Here is a 20,000-nt window from a genome sequence, read left to right as displayed (position 1 = left end):
ACTTTTTTCTGTTTTATATATATATATATACACAAAACTATCAGCCGTGACTATAACTCGAAAACAAGGTTACGTTCCGTTCTCTGGAAAGTCCGAATGTTCGGTAATACCACGGGTGGTACGATATGGTGCGATGCGATGCGATGCGATGCGATGTGATGTGATGCGGTGCGGTGCGGTACGGTGCGGTGCGGTACGGCATGGTATAATGTGGCGTAGTATATTGTAGTATAGTATAGTGTGGTGTGATGTGTGTATGTACGTATGTGTGTGCGTGTGCGTGGTGTGGTATACACGTGACTCATGCAGCAGCCTCGGTAGACATGCATGCAAATATTTTGGTACCCTCTATACTTGCGAGCGAACCAGTAAGCGAATACGTACGTACGTACGTACGTACGTACTTACGTACTTACGTACCTAACTCTTGCGTATGTGCGTCGTGTGCGTATTTTGCAGAGACTGAGTTAGAGATCGAACTCTCGATTTCATGGATATTACGATTATTTTCTTTGACCGAAGAATATGCCACAAGCGTTTCAATCGTTTTGCGTTATGTATATCGCATTCACCACCAATACCATCATCATCATCACTACTACCACCATCCCCCACACACTCATCATCATCACCACCACCACCACCACCACCACCACTACCACCACCACCATCAACAACACCATTTTCTTCCTCTCATTCCTGATGGTAGAGAGAAAGGAGAGAGAGAGAGAGAGAGAGAGAGAGAGAGAGAGAGAGAGAGAGAGAGAGAGAGAGAGAGAGAGAGAGAGAGAGAGAGAGAGAGAGAGAGAGAGAGAGAGAGAGAGAGAGAGAGAGAGAGAGAGAGAGAGAGAGAGAGAGAGAGAGAGAGAGAGAGAGAGAGAGAGAGAGAGAGAGAGAGAGAGAGAGAGAGAGAGGATGAAACATAGTGTATTATTATATTATACAATAAATAGACAAATCGATGAAGGAATGTTTCTAACATAGGATACGAGAGAAATCTTGAAAGTGAAAGAAAATGAAATTTCAAAGGAAAACAAAATGGAGAAAAATAAAATGGACGACGAACGAAATTGGTTTATTTCTTTTTTCGTTGTTCATCTATTTCTCTTTCTCTCTCTCTCTCTCTCTCTCTCTCTCGTTTATAGAGACAAATATACATATATACATAGACGCATTCACGGAGAAGCAAAGAATAATAAATTTATTACTGACGGCTTTGATGATGACTATGAGAAGGAAAAGGAGGAGAAGGAGGTGAAAGAGGAGGATGATTCTCACCCACGATTCTACGTTACATCGTACTCTAGGTTATTAAGTTCTTCTCGTATTTGGTACAAATGAAACTCTCTATCTCTCTCTTTCTCTTTCTCTCTCTCTCTCTCTCTCTCTCTCTCTCTCTCTCTTTTTCTTTCTCTCCTCTCGTTCTCTGTTACGTATAAGCCTGCTTGTGTATGTTTTACTCATACATAGATGAATTAACTAACGATCTCAGAGAGATCGGTATAATACGTATGCCAGCCTAAATATTTACGTTGAACAGTTAGGAAGAGCTCGCTAGTACGACGTTAACTTGAATGACGTTCGCGCTTACGGAGTTTAACAACGCGAATTTTTAGAAAACGATTTAAACGCTGTAGGAGGACACGCTCTAACATTTCTGCGATCTCTCTCACGTGAGAGAATTTAATTTTCTTTTCCTTTATTTTTTTTTTTTTTCTTTTCCTTTTTTTTTCCTTCCCTCATTACACGAAAAATTTCTTCATAAAATTCTCTCGTGGCCAACGTTTGAGGTGCCACGAAAGATTATCCAACAAAATAATCGAAAGTTCGAAATTTTACTTGTATATTTTTTTGTTTTCTTTTTATTTATTTCTTTCTTTTCTCTGTTACCTTGAATATTTAGATCTATTATTAGAACTGATATTACACCGAAAGAAAATTATTTTTCTTTAGGAAAGAAATATACCCATTTAATTTGTTTGCTATGCTTTCTGTGTCGTTACAGGGAAAAATAATGTTTCAATATTTTGCTATCATTTTTCTCATTTTCTCAAATAATTAATGTCGAAATATCTTACAATGCATATATATATATATATATATATATATATATATATACATTATATTATATTATATTACATTATATATATATAATTATAATAATTAAAAATATATTAAGATATATATATATATATATATATATATTTAAGAACGAGGCTACTTTCATAATAATCAGACTCGGTGCATTTTTAAAAAGTGGATCTTATTATAGCCGAAATTTATTTTCATACGTGTTTTCAGGGATTCGGGAAAATGGCCGAAAATAATAATGGTTGATTTTAACCTTCGATAAGAGTAGTAATGTCGTTTGAGAGTAGAGTCGAGTATAGAGAAGGAGAAGAGTAAAGAACAAGAAAAAGAGGAAGAAGAAGGAGGAGGAGGAGGAGGAGGAGGAGGAGAAAAAAGAAAAGAAGGAGGAGATAGAGATAGAGATAGAGATAGAGATAGAGAAGAGAAAGAGAAAGGGAAAGAAAAAGAGGAAGAGAGCAGAGAGCAAAGCAAAGCAAAGCAGTGCCATACCGTGTCGGACCACAAAGCCATGCGAAAATATCCAATGACTAATCCCCGACCTTGAACCTTTGTTGCAGCCTCAACGCAGGTGGCATTGACGGTGCAGCAGAAGCCACTCGGTGCTGGAAGTTCGACAGCAATGGGAACGGGCTTACAGATTGGTTATTCGACCGGTCAACAACATCAAAGGTCGTCAGTTTTGCCGTCTGGTACGACGATGGTATCATCACCCTCGCAAGCTGCGACCTCCCTTTATAGGGCGTCGACCATACCAATGGGGGGTGGTAGTAGCGGTGGTACACCCTGCAACCCTTTGCAAGCCCTTATCACCGGACCGCAACCGGTCGATGTGAGTTGCATTACTTTTTTTTTCTCTCTCCCTCTCTCTCTCTCTCTCTCTCTCTCCTATCTCTTTCCCTCTTTCTCTCTCCCTCCCTCTCTCTACCCTTTTTTATAGCCTTACTTTCTTCTTCCTTTTTTTCCTTCCTTATATCGTTTATTCAAATATTGCCGCGTGACGATTGAACGCGCCGCCATCTTTGTGTCACGTGACTCACTTTCTCATTGCGCCAATCAAAATTTAAAGAAAGCTCGTCCTCGTAGTCGTTCATTTTGCTTGAAACGGTGTTTGAAAACGATCGATAGTGTGCGTTCGATAATTCAAACTCGTCTTCTTAATAATAGTTTTGTATCCAAGAGAGAGAGATATGGAATCCAACGTTTATAATACTTTGTGGTATTAAGGATAATAAAGTTACGTAAGGAGTGAATCTCTCTCTCTCTCTCTCTCTCTCTCTCTCTCTTTTTCTTTCTCTCTCTCATTTTAGATATTGGCCTTGTAGATAATTGTTTTGTCGATGGGACAGAGGCAAATCTTTAAGATAAATCTGTGTCTAATACACAACTCATAAAAGGAAGTTATAGATGATTTTCTCTGTACATGAATATACAAGAGGTTAGTTTCTTTTTTCTTTTTTTCCTTTCTTTTTTTGCACATTTCGTCTCTCTCTCCCTCTCTCTCTCTTCCTCTTTCTCTTTCTCTTTCTTTTTTTATATTCGATCGTAACGAAAAATGTATGAAAAATGTCGACAACAAATTGTTAACAAATAATATTTTATATCCTTTCTGTTATTTCCTATACGTTTTCTAAGTCTTGTTTATGTCGAACAATATCCAACGTTTACGTACAAAAATCCGACTTAATTATACCATGTATATATATATAAACGATAATATATACATAATAACGATAACGATATTGACTTTCTAAGATTATTTACTTATTATTATTTACTTATTGTCCATTGTCTATTGTCGAATTTATTGTTTTCGCAAAATTATATAGATAATATTATTTTATTATCACCGTCAATCATAGTTGTTATCGTTATTGTTAATGTTATTGTTATTGTTATTGTTATTGTGACCGTTGCAGATATAATTGTGTGCGTTTCGTCGTCCTATCGCTACTAGATCTCCTTCTAGATGTAGAACTATCGTTTGTTTCCTCACCTCCTCTTCCTCCTTCTCCTCCTTCTTCTCCTCCTACTCCTTCTCCTCTTCCTTTTCCTCTTCCTCTTCCTTTTACTCCTTCTCCTCCTCTTCCTCCTCCTTCCAGTACAATTTTCGAAAGCACCGTACATACATACATAAATACATATATACATATATATATATATATGTATATATACATACATACATATTCCTGATTACACAAAGTTAACCGAGAGTTCGGAGTTGTTACGTAGTTTATTATCAGTCGCAATACGGTTGCGACGAACAGTTAGTTTAGTTCTCTCTCTCTCTCTCTCTCTCTTTCTTCGTCTTCGAACTTCGAGAAAATGTTATTCGCTGGATTATTTTTATCTGTGAGTTAAAAAAAAGAAAGAAAAAAAAATAAATAAAAAGAGATTTGAAACAAAACAAAATCAGTAATATATACATATAGATAAATAAATATACATTATACATATTATATTATATTATATTATATTACATTATATATATATATATATATTATATTATAAATATACATTATATTATATATATACATTACATACATTATACAGTTCAATCGAATGAGAACTATCGATGCTCGTCGTCGTTATTGTCGTCGTCGTCGTCGTCGTCGTCGTCGTCGTCGTCGTCGTCGTCGTCGTCGTCGTTATCTAGAATAGTATAAATATACTAGACATATATAATATATATATATATATATATATATATAAAATTTTTTTTATCTGGCCTTTTTCAAAATCTTCACTAGTTGATGGTCTCTATCCATCATATTTGTGTGGGTGAAAAATTTCGACTAATCTTGCCTTTTTTCGTTTTCTTTTTTTTTTCCTCCCTACCCCCTTTTTTCTTTTTTTTTTTTTTTTTTTCTTTTTTTTTTCTCTTCTTCTCCACATTTTGTAGCTAGAGAAAAAGCGACAGTTGGAGACCCAACGCGTTCACACATTCCAGCTCATGTTGGAGAAGGAACGAAGTTACGTCGACAAACTTCGTAGCGAGTTAGCCAAAGCTGGAGCCTGTGGCTATAATGTCAACAATGTAGCAACGTTACAATCTGATTTAGCGGGAGCCGAAAGAAGAGTTCGTACCCTGCAGGATCGACTTGCCGCAATTACCAATAACGAGCAGGTAAGCTCGATTATTATTTTCTATTTTCTTTTTCTTTTTTCCTTCTTGTTCATTTTTCTAGCTCCTTTTACTTTCTCTCTCTCCCTCTCTTTCTTTTTTGTGCTCGTCGTTTGACAAGATTTTAATGCTCGTTCATTCATTTTTTTTCCTCTCTTTACTCATCATCAGTGTTTCGATTTGAATAAAAAAAAAGAAAAAAAATATATATATATATATATATATATGCTCATAACATATTTTGTGTTTTTGAATATTTACATAACGTCGCTTTATCGTTTATATAATTGCATATTTCCCACTCTTCCTCTCTCACATTGTTTTTCTTTTCTTTTTTTTTTCTTCATGCTTAAAATCATTAATGCTTTATTTAGGTTAATTTTTTGTTTCGTTTTTGTATCATAAGTCCATTGGATTTTTATATGAAATCTTTTTTCCTCCCCCCCCAGATCATAGAATAAAGAATTGTTGTTAATTATATTAGACAATTCTTATTGCATGGTTTTCTTTTTTTTTCTTTTTTTTAATCTTTACAGATTTTTTTTTTTTTCTTTTTTCTCTATCTTTACCTGCTTTATCGTTAAGTCATTTTAATATCATCGATATTGCTTTTCGCAAAACATTTTAATAGTTTCACAATATTTGTTATTGTCGTTCCAATTGTTATTATTATTTTTTTTTCTTTTTTTAAATATTAGCAAGTATAATATACGTAACAAATCAATTATTAAAGCTTTAAAATTATACAAAAACAATCATTGGATTATAAAAATATAATTGCAGAGTTATCGGTACCCTGTGTTTGTCAAAGATGATGGGAGTCTTACCGATGAAAGGGTGTGTTCAAGCTTTTGCTAACTTGATTTAACAAGTGCTTTTGTTGTGTCTTACAGCTTTGCTCATTGGTAACAAACACCGCGTGTACCCCGGACTATTTTCCACTTTCGAGCAGTAGTGGCGGTGGTGGTGATGTTCCACCACCTCTACCTTCTCGTAAATCCTTATCCATGCAAAGTCTTTCTCCGCCACCTTTGCCTCCCAGACCTTCACCCGCAATAAATACACAAAATACAGTCCAAATGGAGGTGGAACGACATCTGCTGACTCATTTAACGCCCTCAACCACCAGTCATGGCATACCTAACTCTGTAAGTAATCTAATTGTCCAGTGATCAGATATGTATTTCATAATATGTATGCATGCCAATCTATATTTACAGTCAATTTTTATATACTTCAATATTAATTATTTCTTTGTGCAATATTTCTTTTATGCAGTTCTATGAATTCAAATGTTTTTCTTACTTTTTTTCTTTTTTCCTCAATCATTTTAAAATTATTATTATAACAATTGGAAAACATTTTAAACGTTTGTATTATATTTGCAAAGAACAAATATACATAAAAGAATGTAATTATCTAATAATATATAAGATTGTCTGCTGTATCCATCATTAGATTATATGCATTGAAAAGCCGCTTATTCGTATTAATAATTTATTTTAATATTTACATATACCTCTCTTGCTAATCCTTTAATAATACTTATGCATTTTAAAGTCTCTTCCTATGTTATTATTGTTGTTTATTTATATTTTTCATCGTCCGTTCTGTATTGCTTATGATTGTGAAATAATAATATTTTTTTTTTTTTTTGAACGTAAGGGATAAATAAAATTATCTATTTATAGTTTTCGCAGGGTGCAAATTTAGGTTCGTCAAATTCGTTAAATAAACATCAAAGGACAAAGTCAAGTCCAGAACAATTGGGAGCCTCGATGATCTCTCCTGCTGAGGCAAGCAGACGTTTAATAGCATCTGAATCTGCTTGTGATCTTTCACCCACGAGACATGCGAGGCATAATGACGTTGAAGTTGAAGATTTACCTCATATTACACCTCCGGGAACTCCACCTCCACCATATCCAACACCTAGTCCAGGAAATGATACCTCTTCTTCTTTAAACGATGTAAGTCTGATTTTGTTGAAATCAATCAGTTTTTCTCTATTGCTTATAGCAATATGATGTAATAATTTCTTTATTTTTTTTTTTTTGTTTATTATTATTATTATTTTTTTTTTTTTTTTTTTTGTTATTCTGCATATGATTTGTCTCTGAGTATTTATGTTTTATTTTTAAAGAGTACATACGATAGTTACGTGATTGTTTCTCCACTTTCTCCACTACGACAGACACTTCTCCTCAACGAAAGCATTCCTGGCTTACCAATGTTACAACAACCAATCATGTCAATGGAAGACGATGATATGAGCGATCAGGAAGTTGTAAGTCTCTCTCCTTCTTATCTCTATATATATATATATATATGTAGATTTCTTATATAATTAATATTGTCCCAATTTTTATTATGTACATGTAATTGATTATATATGTATATATGTAAAATTGATTTTTTAGGGTCAATTGGAGGACCATGGACCATTCAAATCATTGTCAAGGTTGTGGGAACATCATGCGCATCTTGCTGTATTTATTAATTACGTTTTATCAAACAGTGATCCTTCCAGTCTGGTAGGTAAAGTGTATTATATCATTGATTGTAACATGCATGAATGTTATTATAACAACAGAGAAAAAAACATATATATTTTTATATATATGTATATATAATTTGATTTACAGTTGTTTTACTTAGTAACGGATTTATATAAGGAAGGAAACGCCAAAGAAATGAGAAAGTGGGCGTACGAAATTCATTCTAGTTTTTTAGTACCTGGTGCAGTAAGTGAAAAATCAATTAATATATTATTTTCTTCATTATTGATTATCATTTAAACGATGAAATATTAATATTTATCCTTTTATATTTTCTTTTAAGCCTCTCCATCTACATAACGTAGATGAAAACGTTGCACATGAGATAGATGATGTTCTTCTAAAAGAATCCGATAAAGAAGAAATTTTACGTAAAGTATGTATATATGATATCTCTTAAACATAATTTGTTCGATATGTATTTCAGTTTTTTTTTTTAAAGCAATTTGTTATTTACAAACGAATAGATATTTTGGAAAGCACGTAATCGTGCGAAAGAGGAGCTGAACGAACAACTTGCAGATTTTCAACAGAAAAGGACTGCAGGTTTGGGCACATTGTTTGGCCCGAGTGACGCTCAGTTGGATGAAAGTGTATCTGACAAAGCAAAAGAAACGAAGATCATAGAAACATATCTTTTGCCTAAAATGGAACCTTATCTGTGAGTGAACATTAATAATAAAAATATTAACGATTTAAAACGATAAAGAAGAAAGAAAAAAGAAAATTATATTATTATATTTCAGCGAAGACATAGAAAAGGAAAATGTAGATCTTCGACAGTTCACAACAGCAGCTGGTTTGGCAACGATATTGACAAAAATTTTTCAAGTACGACCAGTATCTCTTGATCGAGTACCTACTTTTGTAGCTAAAGATAAATCAAACATTAAAGCTAGATTACTTACGGGAAAGACTAGAAAAATGACGATTAGAGGACATCGCTTTGTAGCACATCAGTATTTTACGATAACTTATTGCAATCATTGCCAATTAATTATTGGCGGTATAGGCCCTCAAGGATATCTCTGTAGTGGTAAGTATTATATAAAAGTAATTATTATTTAATTATTGGGTTGAATTATTAAATTCATAAAAAAAAAAAAAAAAAAGAAAAGAAAGAAAGAAAGAAAAAGAAAAAACAGGAAATATATATTAATAAAATAAAATGATTGGAATTTTATAGATTGTTCTCTAAGCGTCCATCGACAATGTGTTCGTGTAGTAGAAGAAAACTGTCTCGGTCCATTAGTCAGGAAAGAGAGAGCCAATGATCGGATAAGTAAATTAATGGAACGCATTCGGCCTGAAAGAAAACCACCATCGTCTCATCATCATCATCATTCTCAGAATCATATGTTACACAGTAAGTATATATACACTTAATATCTGAAAATAGATATCAAAAGATAAATATTATGCAGAAGTAAGTGAATGTAAACGAATAATAGTATCCCATTGAGTTCCTCGTATACTTTAAGATGCATATATATATATATATATATACACTGTGCAAAACAATTAGATGATCATTATTGAATTAAAGAATCATGATCTGATTTTTGGACACCAAATCAAATTATAAATTATAATAATTATAAGAGAAAGGAAAAATAATATATAATTGTAAATAATTGTAATAACAAAAACTGATTTGTCGTGTTAATGGAAAACCAACGATTACATAATATGCGTGATCATTTAATTATTTTAAAGAGTACATATCGTTAGTATAGTAAATATTTTCTAACGGCGGCTTTTTTTATCTTTGATGTTATAGTCGAAAGAATCAAAAGAAGCGAAGAAGATGCGGGTGCATTAACGGATGGTGAAAATGGTAAGTTTGATCTGCTTGATAATGAATATTTTAACAAAACAATTAAACGATTAATTTTTATTAAACGTGTCCTCCAATGGACAGGATTTATTTTATTTATTTATTCTTTTTGTTTTATTCCATCATATTAATCATTAATATCAATTATACGCAAATATTATTTATAATATTATATTTAAACGTTATATGTATGATATGATCTTTGAAGGGGGTGGGTGGGGGGGGGGGGAAGCAAAGAAAATAGAAAAAAGTGAGAGAGAATTTAAAAAAAAAAAAAAGAAAAAAAAAAAGAAAAAAAAAAGATAGAAGAGAAGAAACTCTCTCGAAGATAGTATAACATATACTTTCAATTATACTAAACTATAATATATATACGCTCAGTTATAAAACATGAGTAGTAAGCGCGTCACGCATAATGCGAGCAATTGTACAGCTTGTAAAAAGGAGAGATAGAGAGAGAGAGAGAGAGAGAGAGAGAGAGAGAGAGAGAGAGAGAGAGAGAGAGAGAGAGAGAGAGCCATTGTTTTTTGCCGCGTCTCGCCATGACGATATTAAGTGGGCCTTAATTTAATAAATTTAATTGTCGAGCGTCGGTTGTCCGTCGTTTATACCATTCACGCGCGTTATCCGGTCTTCCACGATTCGAAGTGGCGTCTCGTAAGCGAGTACAATACAATACAATACAAGGTCAAATCCTTAGCGTGAATATTAATTCTATAGGAAGGAAGGAAGGAAGGAAGGATAGATGAATGGATGGATGGATGGATGGATGGAAGGAAGGAAGGAAGGAAGGAAGGAAGATGTCTTATATTGTCTGACTAACATTTTTTTCTTGCTTATTCAATGTTCCGTTATCTTATTGAAATTAATCGAACGTAGATATGACGGGACACGCTAATTAAATATATATTTATATATTTATATATATATATATATATATATATATATATATATATATACATATATATATATATATATGACGATGGCAAATACGTTTTGTTTAATTTAACAAAATGCTTGTGTTATCAAATTTATGATAAATTAATTTTTCCAATGTTAAGTAATATTTCTAATGAGAAATTTGATTATTATTATTATTATTATTATTATTATTATTATTATTATTATTATTATAATTTGGTTGAAACTTTTTTGATCGCGCTCTTCTTTTGTTATTTTCCATTATATTATAAAATTTGTAAGACGTAACGATTATGATTTTTTTGAAAATCGTATTATGGCTTAATACGTTTTTGCAAATTTTCTTTTTGTCTAATCATTTTGCCTCTCTATATTATACTACGAATTTATATCTTAAGTATGATTTTTATCGTAACGCTTAGATGACTTTTCATCATTTTTCTTTTTCTTTTTCTTTTTTTTTTTTTTTTTTTTTTTTTTTTTTTTTTTTTTTTTTTTTTTTTTTATATATATACTATACCATAAATTTGTAATTAATTACGAGTACGATTTTAGGATTTAACTTGGAACATTTTGTAATATCTTTAATCGTTACTTTTTATGCTATAACTATAAATTGATATCGCAAGGAGTACAATTTTAGCATACGATATCAAAACGTGCTACGGAAACGTCTTATCTTAGCTTTTAATTCGTAAAATCAATTTTGCTTCAAGAGTTTATAACGTATTGTGAAAGCGGATGCATTCTAACCCAAGTTTTGATAATTTCGTTCTCATAAAACTGAGAAAGTATGCATACATAAATACATACGTATATGCATACATGCATACATATATACGTGTATATAAATCTAATTATGTTTCAAAAAAGGAGAGAATATGAAGAAATAATTTCACGAAAAGGGGGTGGGGTGGGGGGGGGTGAGGCGACGGGAAAAAAGATTAAAAGAAGAAAGAAGAAAAGAAAATTAATAAATTAAATTTAATTTGATTGAATAAAACAAAACAGAACAAAAAAATAAAAATAAAAATGATCTAAAGAATTTCGAAATATAAATTATGTCGCGTATTATTTTTCTTTAATCATTGACAAAACGACGACGAATTATTTAAGAACGAATTATAAACCGGATGTCTATCGTCTCTCGTGTGAGTAACAACCATCACATAGCGTTATGCAATTTTGGAAACCAGATGCATATGCGAGTGCCATTAAATCTTGTACGCAATCCAAGAGGGAGTGGTACGTCCTCTGCAGTTCGTATTAGTCATCATACGCGATGCTTTTTCATAACGAATGATCGAACGACGAGGATATAGGACTTGTCTTATCTCGATTCTTATTCGAATTAGGTGCGGTACGCGTTTACGTTGATAAAAAGAAAAAAAAAAGAAGCTAAATAAAGAAAGAAAAAAGTGAAATAAAATAACAATAACGACTACGACAATAATAAAAATAAGCAGAAACACTTGTCATTTCACGTTTTCTCATACTCGTTGATTAGTATTATCTCGTACAGCATCCGGTTATCGGTTTCTCTCACGTAATTTATTTCAAAAGCAAAAGAAGAAAGAGAAAGGAAAAGAAATATTTGGCCCAATTCAAAGGCAATTTTTGTCGTCTAAATAATCAAAATAATCAAAATAATTTTATGATATTAAGATATAAGAAATGTGAAAATAATTGGATGATATTAAAAATCGATTATATCTTTTAGACACTTTTCAGAGTTTTCTTTTTTTCTTTTTCTTTTTTTTTTTTTTTTCTTTTTTGTTCAGATTTAAAAAATTTGTTAGAAAAGACGAGAGGGAAGGAGGGAGATAGAGATGTGAGAATACTTTTAGTTATACAAAAGAAAATAAATAAATAAATAAAGAAATAAATAAATAAATAAATAAATACTAGTTTTACCGGAAAAAAAAAGAAAAAATTGAAAACTATCATAATAATTCTCGAAAGGGAGAGACAATAGAATTTTTAAAATCACTTTAAGACTATGTTACTATTTTTTTTTTTTTTTTTTTTTTTTTTTTTTTTTTTTTTTTTTTTTTTTCGAAGCACTTCGTAGCTCTTCGTAGATCAATTTTTCTTTATTTATTTATTTATTTATTTATTTATTTATTTATTTATTTTCAACTTTGGGAACTTTTTAAGTACACCTTGTAAAATATTCTTTCAATCTTATTCCTTATTTATTTATTTATTTATTTGTCTTTCAGATAAATAATTAACATTGATTGGTAATGAAGCGACTTGATATTTAAATATTAAATTCTTCCCCGTCCCTTCCGTCTCCGAAAAAAAAAAAAATAAAATCATTTTCAAATAAGATATTTTGCAATGTACATAAAAATTTTAATTTCTCTCTCTCTCTCTCTCTCTCTCTCTCTCTCTCTCTCTCTCTTCTCTCTCTCTCTGTTTCTCTTTTCGATTAACTCGAAATAAGAAGCGACATTGAGGATACGAATAAGCGTTAGCACGATCTTTGTTGTACATTCTATGAACTCATTGAGTTCGCTCGTTTTATCGGTCCAATCAATGTTTTGAAAAGATTAAATTATTAGGGAGCGGGGAGGTGGATTGGGAGAGGGAGGGAGGGAGGGAGGAATAATGGTACAGTCTCGGGTTATGAGAAATCATTCTAACAACTTATTTATCTATCCCGTTCGACTGGTTATTACCAAGCTTTCCATTCGTTTCCAATTCGAATCTTTGTAACTTCATTGTCTTGTTTAATATATATATATATATATATATATATATATATATATATATATATAAATTTTAATTTAAATTGTATAATCCATTTAAAAGTTTTCTTTTAAATCAAAAATCAATCTTCAATTTAAATTGTTTGTTTTACGATTTTTTATATCTCAAATCAAATTTCCATTTAAAATTATGTTCCTTATTATAATCTAAAATTTCACATCGATTTTGATATAAATGACGTAATCCATATTTTAAAATCTATATTATGTATATATATATATATATATATATATATATATATATATATATATATATAAAATTTTCAAGGTTTAAGCAGATATTTTAGTATTATCGTTGTTTCTATAGAAACTTATCTTTCGAACGTCAGTGAGTATACTTAAAAAAAAAAATGAACACATTAAATTACTTGGCTTGATATTAATTTTGCAAGATCTACTTATGTATAGAACTCTTCCCCTTTCCAATCCTCCCTCCTACATCCCCCCAGCCTCCCCACTCTCTCTCTTTCACTCCTATCTTCTAACTAGTTGACTGAACTATAATACACGCAGTCTCATAAATTCTATAGATTTATAGACGTTATTAGTAAAGTATATTATCAAAGTTCGTCAATGTTAATAAATATCAGATTTTAATGCAGGTCTCTCGAGCATAGAGCATGAATATTATGAGCATATCGTTGTAAGAACGAATTCAAAGTTTTAAATCTATGATTATGGCCGATCATCGTCAAAGTACTTGCTTGGAAATAAATTGGAATAAAACAATAATAAATCGTATAAATCGTCTTCTTGTGATCAAAACATGTTCTCTCTCTCTCTCTCTCTCTCTCTCTCTCTCTCGTATTCATATTCATATAAGTTATTCGTAAGAAAAGTATACAGGGAAAACGATAATACGAGTAACCGGGGTAACAGCAGCACGAGGCATGATCAAGAGGGAAGAAGATTAAGAAGAGAGAGAGAGAGAGAGAGAGAGAGAGAGAGAAAGAGAGAAGAGGATAGAGATAAAACGTGGGCGTCTTTATCGTACTGCTTCGCCGCAATCTACTCAGAACTTTGTGTGATAATATTTTACATACCATGGACGTACCAATTGTAATAGGACGATGAAAAAATTGTCAAAAGGAAGGAAGGAAGGAAGGAAGGTGGGAGGGAGGGAGGGATCAAAGAAAAAAAGAAAGAGCAAGAACTATCTCTCTTTCTCTTCTTTCTCATAGACACGCACACGCACAAACACATTTATAACATTCAAAATGAGAGATATGGTCAGATACGCACATATATATTTATATATAATACATACGTAATAAAAAGAGAAAGAGAGAGAGAGAGAGAGAGAGAGACATAAGTAAACGTATCATATATACATACATACAAATATACATATATAGATAGATAGGATATCATGTATTGAATGTACACATAAATAGAAAAAGAGAGAGATAAAGATATAAGTCGCACATACATACATACATACATACATACATACATACATACATACATATATAGTATATCGTGTATTGAGTTTATACGCAGAGAGAAAGAGAGAGAGAGAGAGAGAGAGAGAGAGAGAGACGTACAACATACATACATACATACATACATACATACATACATACATACATACACAAGTACATCATATTACACTTATGCGCGTAAAAACATACATACATACATACATACAATATAGATCGCACCAATGTACATGCATAGATAGATAAAGTTATCAATGTATTGAGTGTCTACGTCCACGCGACACGAAGGAAGCTTATTCGGTTGGTGGGGTCGTACCGGAAACCAAGAGCCGAGCAGTAGTACTGTGTCGACGGGTAGGAAACGAGAGAACGTATTCGAGGGAAATTAGTGTCTGCTCGGCTGCCGTTCTCTCGAGAGAGGAGGAGAGGATCTTTATTTCTCTCTCTCTCTCCCTTTCTTTCTCTGTTTCTCTTTCTTTTTTTTTTTTTTTATCTCTCTCCTTCTCCCTTTCTTAAAGGAGAAGAAGAAGAAGAAGAAGAAGAAGAAGAATAAGAAGCGCGCGAGCGCAACGCGTCGTTGATACTTCTTGTTTTTCTTTCTTTCTTTCTTTCTTTCTTTTTTTTTTTTTTTTTTTAATTTATTTTTTTTTTGTCAAAGAACGAGTCTCTTGTGGACAAAGAGAAAAGTGAAAGAGTGCGAAAGAGTGAGAAAGAGATAGAAAGGGACGGAAGAAACAGGGCGGCTCGACTCCCTGCCTTCCCTCCCCCCCCCCTTCCTTTGCCCTTTCTCTCTCCTCTCCCTTTTTTACTCTACCTCAAACCGTCAACCCTCTACTACCCCCCTTCTCCTCGTCGTGTCTGCCTCATCCGAACAAAACGGGTTTTCCTTTTCTACGAGGGGTCGACCTTGCCACATGGTGGAAGTGCAACAGTTGAGCGAACCCTTGGAGGGGGAAGCTATGGGTTCCAACAACCCTTATCCCCCCTCCACTACTCATCTCTCTCCCCTGATCACTGGCTTTGGCAACCTCAAGCTATCCTCCGAACGATGCAGAAACAGATTCCACCGGAAATTCAAGAGCGACGGTAAAGATAGACGCCGCGAGATGCGACTCGACTCGACGCGTCGCGTCGCGACGCCTTTAACGCGAGAAAGGCATAGAGAGAGAGAGAGAGAGAGAGAGAGAGATAGAGATAGAAAGCTGGAATATTCGTCGAGTGAAATCCAGGAAAAGCTCAACGAGAGTTTCTCCTTCGAAGCTGTGAGAACGTTTGCCAGTTTGTTTCGAGCTTTTCATCTTTTCTAGTCTCTTTATAATACATATATACATATATTATTATTATTATTGTTGTTGTTGTTGTTGTTGTTGTTGTTGTTGTTGTTGTTGTTATTGTTGTTGTTGTTGTTGTTGTTGTTGTTATTTTGATATCACGCAATTTAAATATTAGTTTAAATTCATTTATCATATTCTTCATGAGTGATCTTCATTCGTTCTCGAGTTTTACTATCGATTCGTTTTACAATGTCTCGTGATCGAATTCCTACGTGAAAAAAAAGAAAAAAAAAAAAAAAAGAAAAAAAAGAAAAAAGAAATGAAATGAAATTTTTTAAAGTCTAAAGTAAAGGATGACGGTAGAGAGTAAAAGGAGGAGGAGAAGGAGGAGGAAAAAGAAAGAAGAAAAAAAGGAACAAACGTGAGATATTTTAACTTTTAAACGAATGTTGTATGTAAACGGATCGTTGTAGATCAAACGTACCGAGATACAAACACACACACACACACACACACACACACACATACGCACATGCATACACAGAAGATAAAAATGTGCGAAAAATTCTTTCGGTCTATCATATATATCGTATCTGTATATCAGTGAAAGATAGTTTAGAAAAGCTATCATCGTTTACTTTCACCGATCATTTGCGTTCATCGAAATAGTGATGCTCGAGGATGATGTCGTATAAACGAAAACGTAATTCTCACGAATCGATGTGACTCATGAGGCGTTCGTTCTTTTCCCCCTTTTCTTTTTTTTTTTTTTTTTTTTTTTTTTTTTTTTTTTTTTTTTTTTTTTTACGCACGCATTTTATGCGATAAAAAAGAAAGAGAGAGAAAAAAAGAAGAAGATTCGAAGAAAAAAAAGCTCGAACAAACGATGATGAACCGATGATAACTATGTATGATGACGGTGGTGGTGATGATGATGATGATGATGATGATGATGATGATGATGATGATGATGATGATTTAAATATAACACGGGAAATACCAACTTGGATATTTATTATGATTAAGGAAATACGGTCACATCTCGGGATACAATATTATTACCGTATATCTATTTTGAGATTGGTATAATTATTTAGAAATTAAAATAGTTAAAAATAAATTTTATAAAGTTAACAAATTGAATTTTTATTACTATTTTTATATACAAGCTCGATGATTTTGTAAAAGTGATGATTTACGATTACAATCGTTTGAATTATTTAATTACAATATGTTTGTTGTACAACATTTTATAACATTTTATCATAACATTTTTTTTTTTTTTAATTACATAAAGTATTTATCTTTCTTAAAAATAAATGGATATATATTTTGTTTTTTTGCTCGAAAATCATCATCATCGCCGCGGTCCAAAGATTATACTGTAATGATATTTTCATGATCGATAATTTTTTTTTTTTTTTTTTTTTTTTTTCTTTTTTTCTTTTCACAACAAAATAATCATACGACATTATTAAAAACGATCGCGTGAAATAAATTTGCACTCTTAACGAAAACGTTCTCTCGGTACTCGGAGCTTTTCCTGGATCATTCGATGAAAATTTGTCGATAAAGAAAAAGATAAAAGATAAAGGGAGGGGGGAAGAAAAAAAAAAGCAAAACGAAACAAAACAAAATAAAGCAAAAAAGTAGAAATACAAAGAGAAAAAGAAAAAGACGAAGAAGAAGAAATAGAAGAAAAAGAAGAAGAAAAAGTAAATAAATGTTTTGTAAAATTGTAAAAAAATTAGATCCAACTGGGATATTGGAGAAGATAAGCAGGGACAAAGTATCGAAGAAGGTGAAAACGACGAAAACAAAAATAAAAACGAAAACAAAGACGAAGACCGTGGTTAAGGGTACAACGAGCGCTACTTCTAGCAAATGTTCGATAGCTGGTAAAGTTTGGGAGACATTGGCGGCTGTTAGAAAAATTCGTGGACTGAATGGTAGTATCTTAGAGACAGCTTTAATCGTGCATCTCGATCGTTTGAATAATATATCTTCGTGCGATAAATCAAAGGTGTGCAAATTTACGGAGAAGAAAAATGATAATGTGAAGGATAATATAGATTATTATAACAATTACGTCGGTCTTCTTACCGACGATGACAACAAGGAAGGCAACGACGACGTCAACGTCGACGTTAATGACAACGACGACGACGACGACGACGACAACGACGATGACGACGTTAACGACGTTAACGATGAGGATGACGAGGATGAAAATGAGAATTGTGCCGATCTTAAAGACATTTATCCAAAATTCGATGAAAGAAGAATTACGCAGGAGATGAACTATAGTCAAGGTTGGTGATGGATTTAACGTGTGAAAAGAAATAAAGGAAAAAAGAAAAGAGAGAAAGAGAAAACGGAGAGAGATGGAGAAAATTGAGAAAACGGGTTTATTAATCGTCGTAGAGATTTTTTTTTTCTTTTTCTTTTTTTTTTTTTCAAAAGACGAACGATAAATATATAGATGGTTACATTACATTTGATACTTTTTTTTTTTTTATCTGTGCGCCCGTGTGGTTTTATGTATGTGTGTGCGTGTAATTTTTGTTTTTTTTCTCTCTCTCTTTTTTTGGTTGATATTCAACCAATTCCAAGGTCTTTCCGATAATATTTGGTAAATAATTTAAGGACAGGGGAGGGGGAATCTATCGAGATTCCTTTCTGCTTCACGGTTAAAAGAAATTTTGTTGTTGTTGTTGTTGTTGTTGTTGTTTTTTTTTTTTTTTTTTTTTTTTTTTTTTTTTTTTTTTTTTTTTTTTTTAAGAGAATACGTGTTTACGTACTTATCGAGAACTTAAGGATTATTGTCGAAATTCATGGATTTTTATTAAAATAATTAAAAACCAACGATGTTTCCCAGCGATGCTGGATTAATTGGTGTGTGCGAAGGGTTAAAAAAAAAAAAAGAAAAAAAAAAAAGAAAAAAAAAGAAGATGAAGTGTCTCATAAAATTAACTAGGTATCACCGGAAACGCGGTGTCGTAATTACGCGAAGTACCGTTTAATTTGAATAGGTTGACGTAAATTAAAACCCGTTCGGATCTTATTACTATGAACTGTGCGGTTAACAAAAGATGAGATAGGAGGGGAATCGTTGCTTCGTAATAACTTCGAAGGGGGGAAAGAGAGAGAGAGAGAGAGAGGGAAAGTTTAAAACGATTTCGATTAATATTTTTTTTTTTTCTTTTTTAGTTAATTAATTAATTTATTAATTAATTAATTTATTTATTTATTTGTTTCTCGTTTGTTAGTTCGTTTGTTTGTCCGAAACGAAAATGAAAATTTTGTCGAATACAAATATGAATATGAATTTAGTGACGAAACGAAAAATGAAATAACAAGGGATTCATTGTTCTATGATATTTTTCAGAACATATTTGTTAATTAATCGATTAACTTATTTAATTATTTCATTTATTTTTATATTTATATTTATATTTATATTTATATTTATATTTATTCTCAAATGTGAATGAAAATTTTATTGAATTGAATTGAATTGAATTGAATTGAATTGAGTCGAATCAAATCGAATCAATGGTACATTCAATTTTCATACAATTTGTATGAAAAAAATAGATTATATAATTTAATATAATTGAAGAAATTCTAAATTTAATCTTTTAATTGAATACGTATTTCTAATATACTACTAATAAATATTACTTTATCCAGATAGTTTATAGTTTTATTTATTAACAAAGTTTAATATAATTCAAAAGTAATATCTATATTTTTTTTTCGATTTATTATTACCGTTCGTTCGTTTGTTCGGTTTCTTTTCTTTTTTTAATTTTTTTTTTCTCTTTTTTTTTTCTTTTTTTTTCTTTTTTAAGTTACGTACATGATAATCGCCAACGACTGGACAATAATTGTTTCGTATTCGAGGTCAATGAGTATATTATGTTATCAGTAAGACCTAACATTAAGTCATGTTTCTTTTACTTCGTACGAACGATTTTAAGTA

At 31.9% G+C, this 20,000-nt stretch overlaps 1 protein-coding gene across 1 annotated transcript in view; it reads left to right on the top strand.

Moving 5' to 3' along the window:
* LOC124951165 overlaps nt 1-20,000 on the top strand; it is a 76,512-nt gene that overhangs the window by 26,503 nt on the left and 30,009 nt on the right. The window contains 13 exon segments of the mRNA XM_047498997.1: nt 2,649-2,920; nt 4,991-5,215; nt 6,106-6,360; nt 6,913-7,182; nt 7,356-7,499; nt 7,633-7,746; nt 7,858-7,956; nt 8,054-8,146; nt 8,238-8,431; nt 8,517-8,806; nt 8,957-9,136; nt 9,551-9,607; nt 17,767-18,327. Of these exon segments, the coding sequence (XP_047354953.1) occupies nt 2,649-2,920; nt 4,991-5,215; nt 6,106-6,360; nt 6,913-7,182; nt 7,356-7,499; nt 7,633-7,746; nt 7,858-7,956; nt 8,054-8,146; nt 8,238-8,431; nt 8,517-8,806; nt 8,957-9,136; nt 9,551-9,607; nt 17,767-18,327 (2,754 nt within the window).

Source organism: Vespa velutina, chromosome 8 (assembly GCF_912470025.1).
Source record: "Vespa velutina chromosome 8, iVesVel2.1, whole genome shotgun sequence".
NCBI lineage: Eukaryota > Metazoa > Arthropoda > Insecta > Hymenoptera > Vespidae > Vespa > Vespa velutina.
This window is presented reverse-complemented; position numbering and strand designations above follow the sequence as displayed.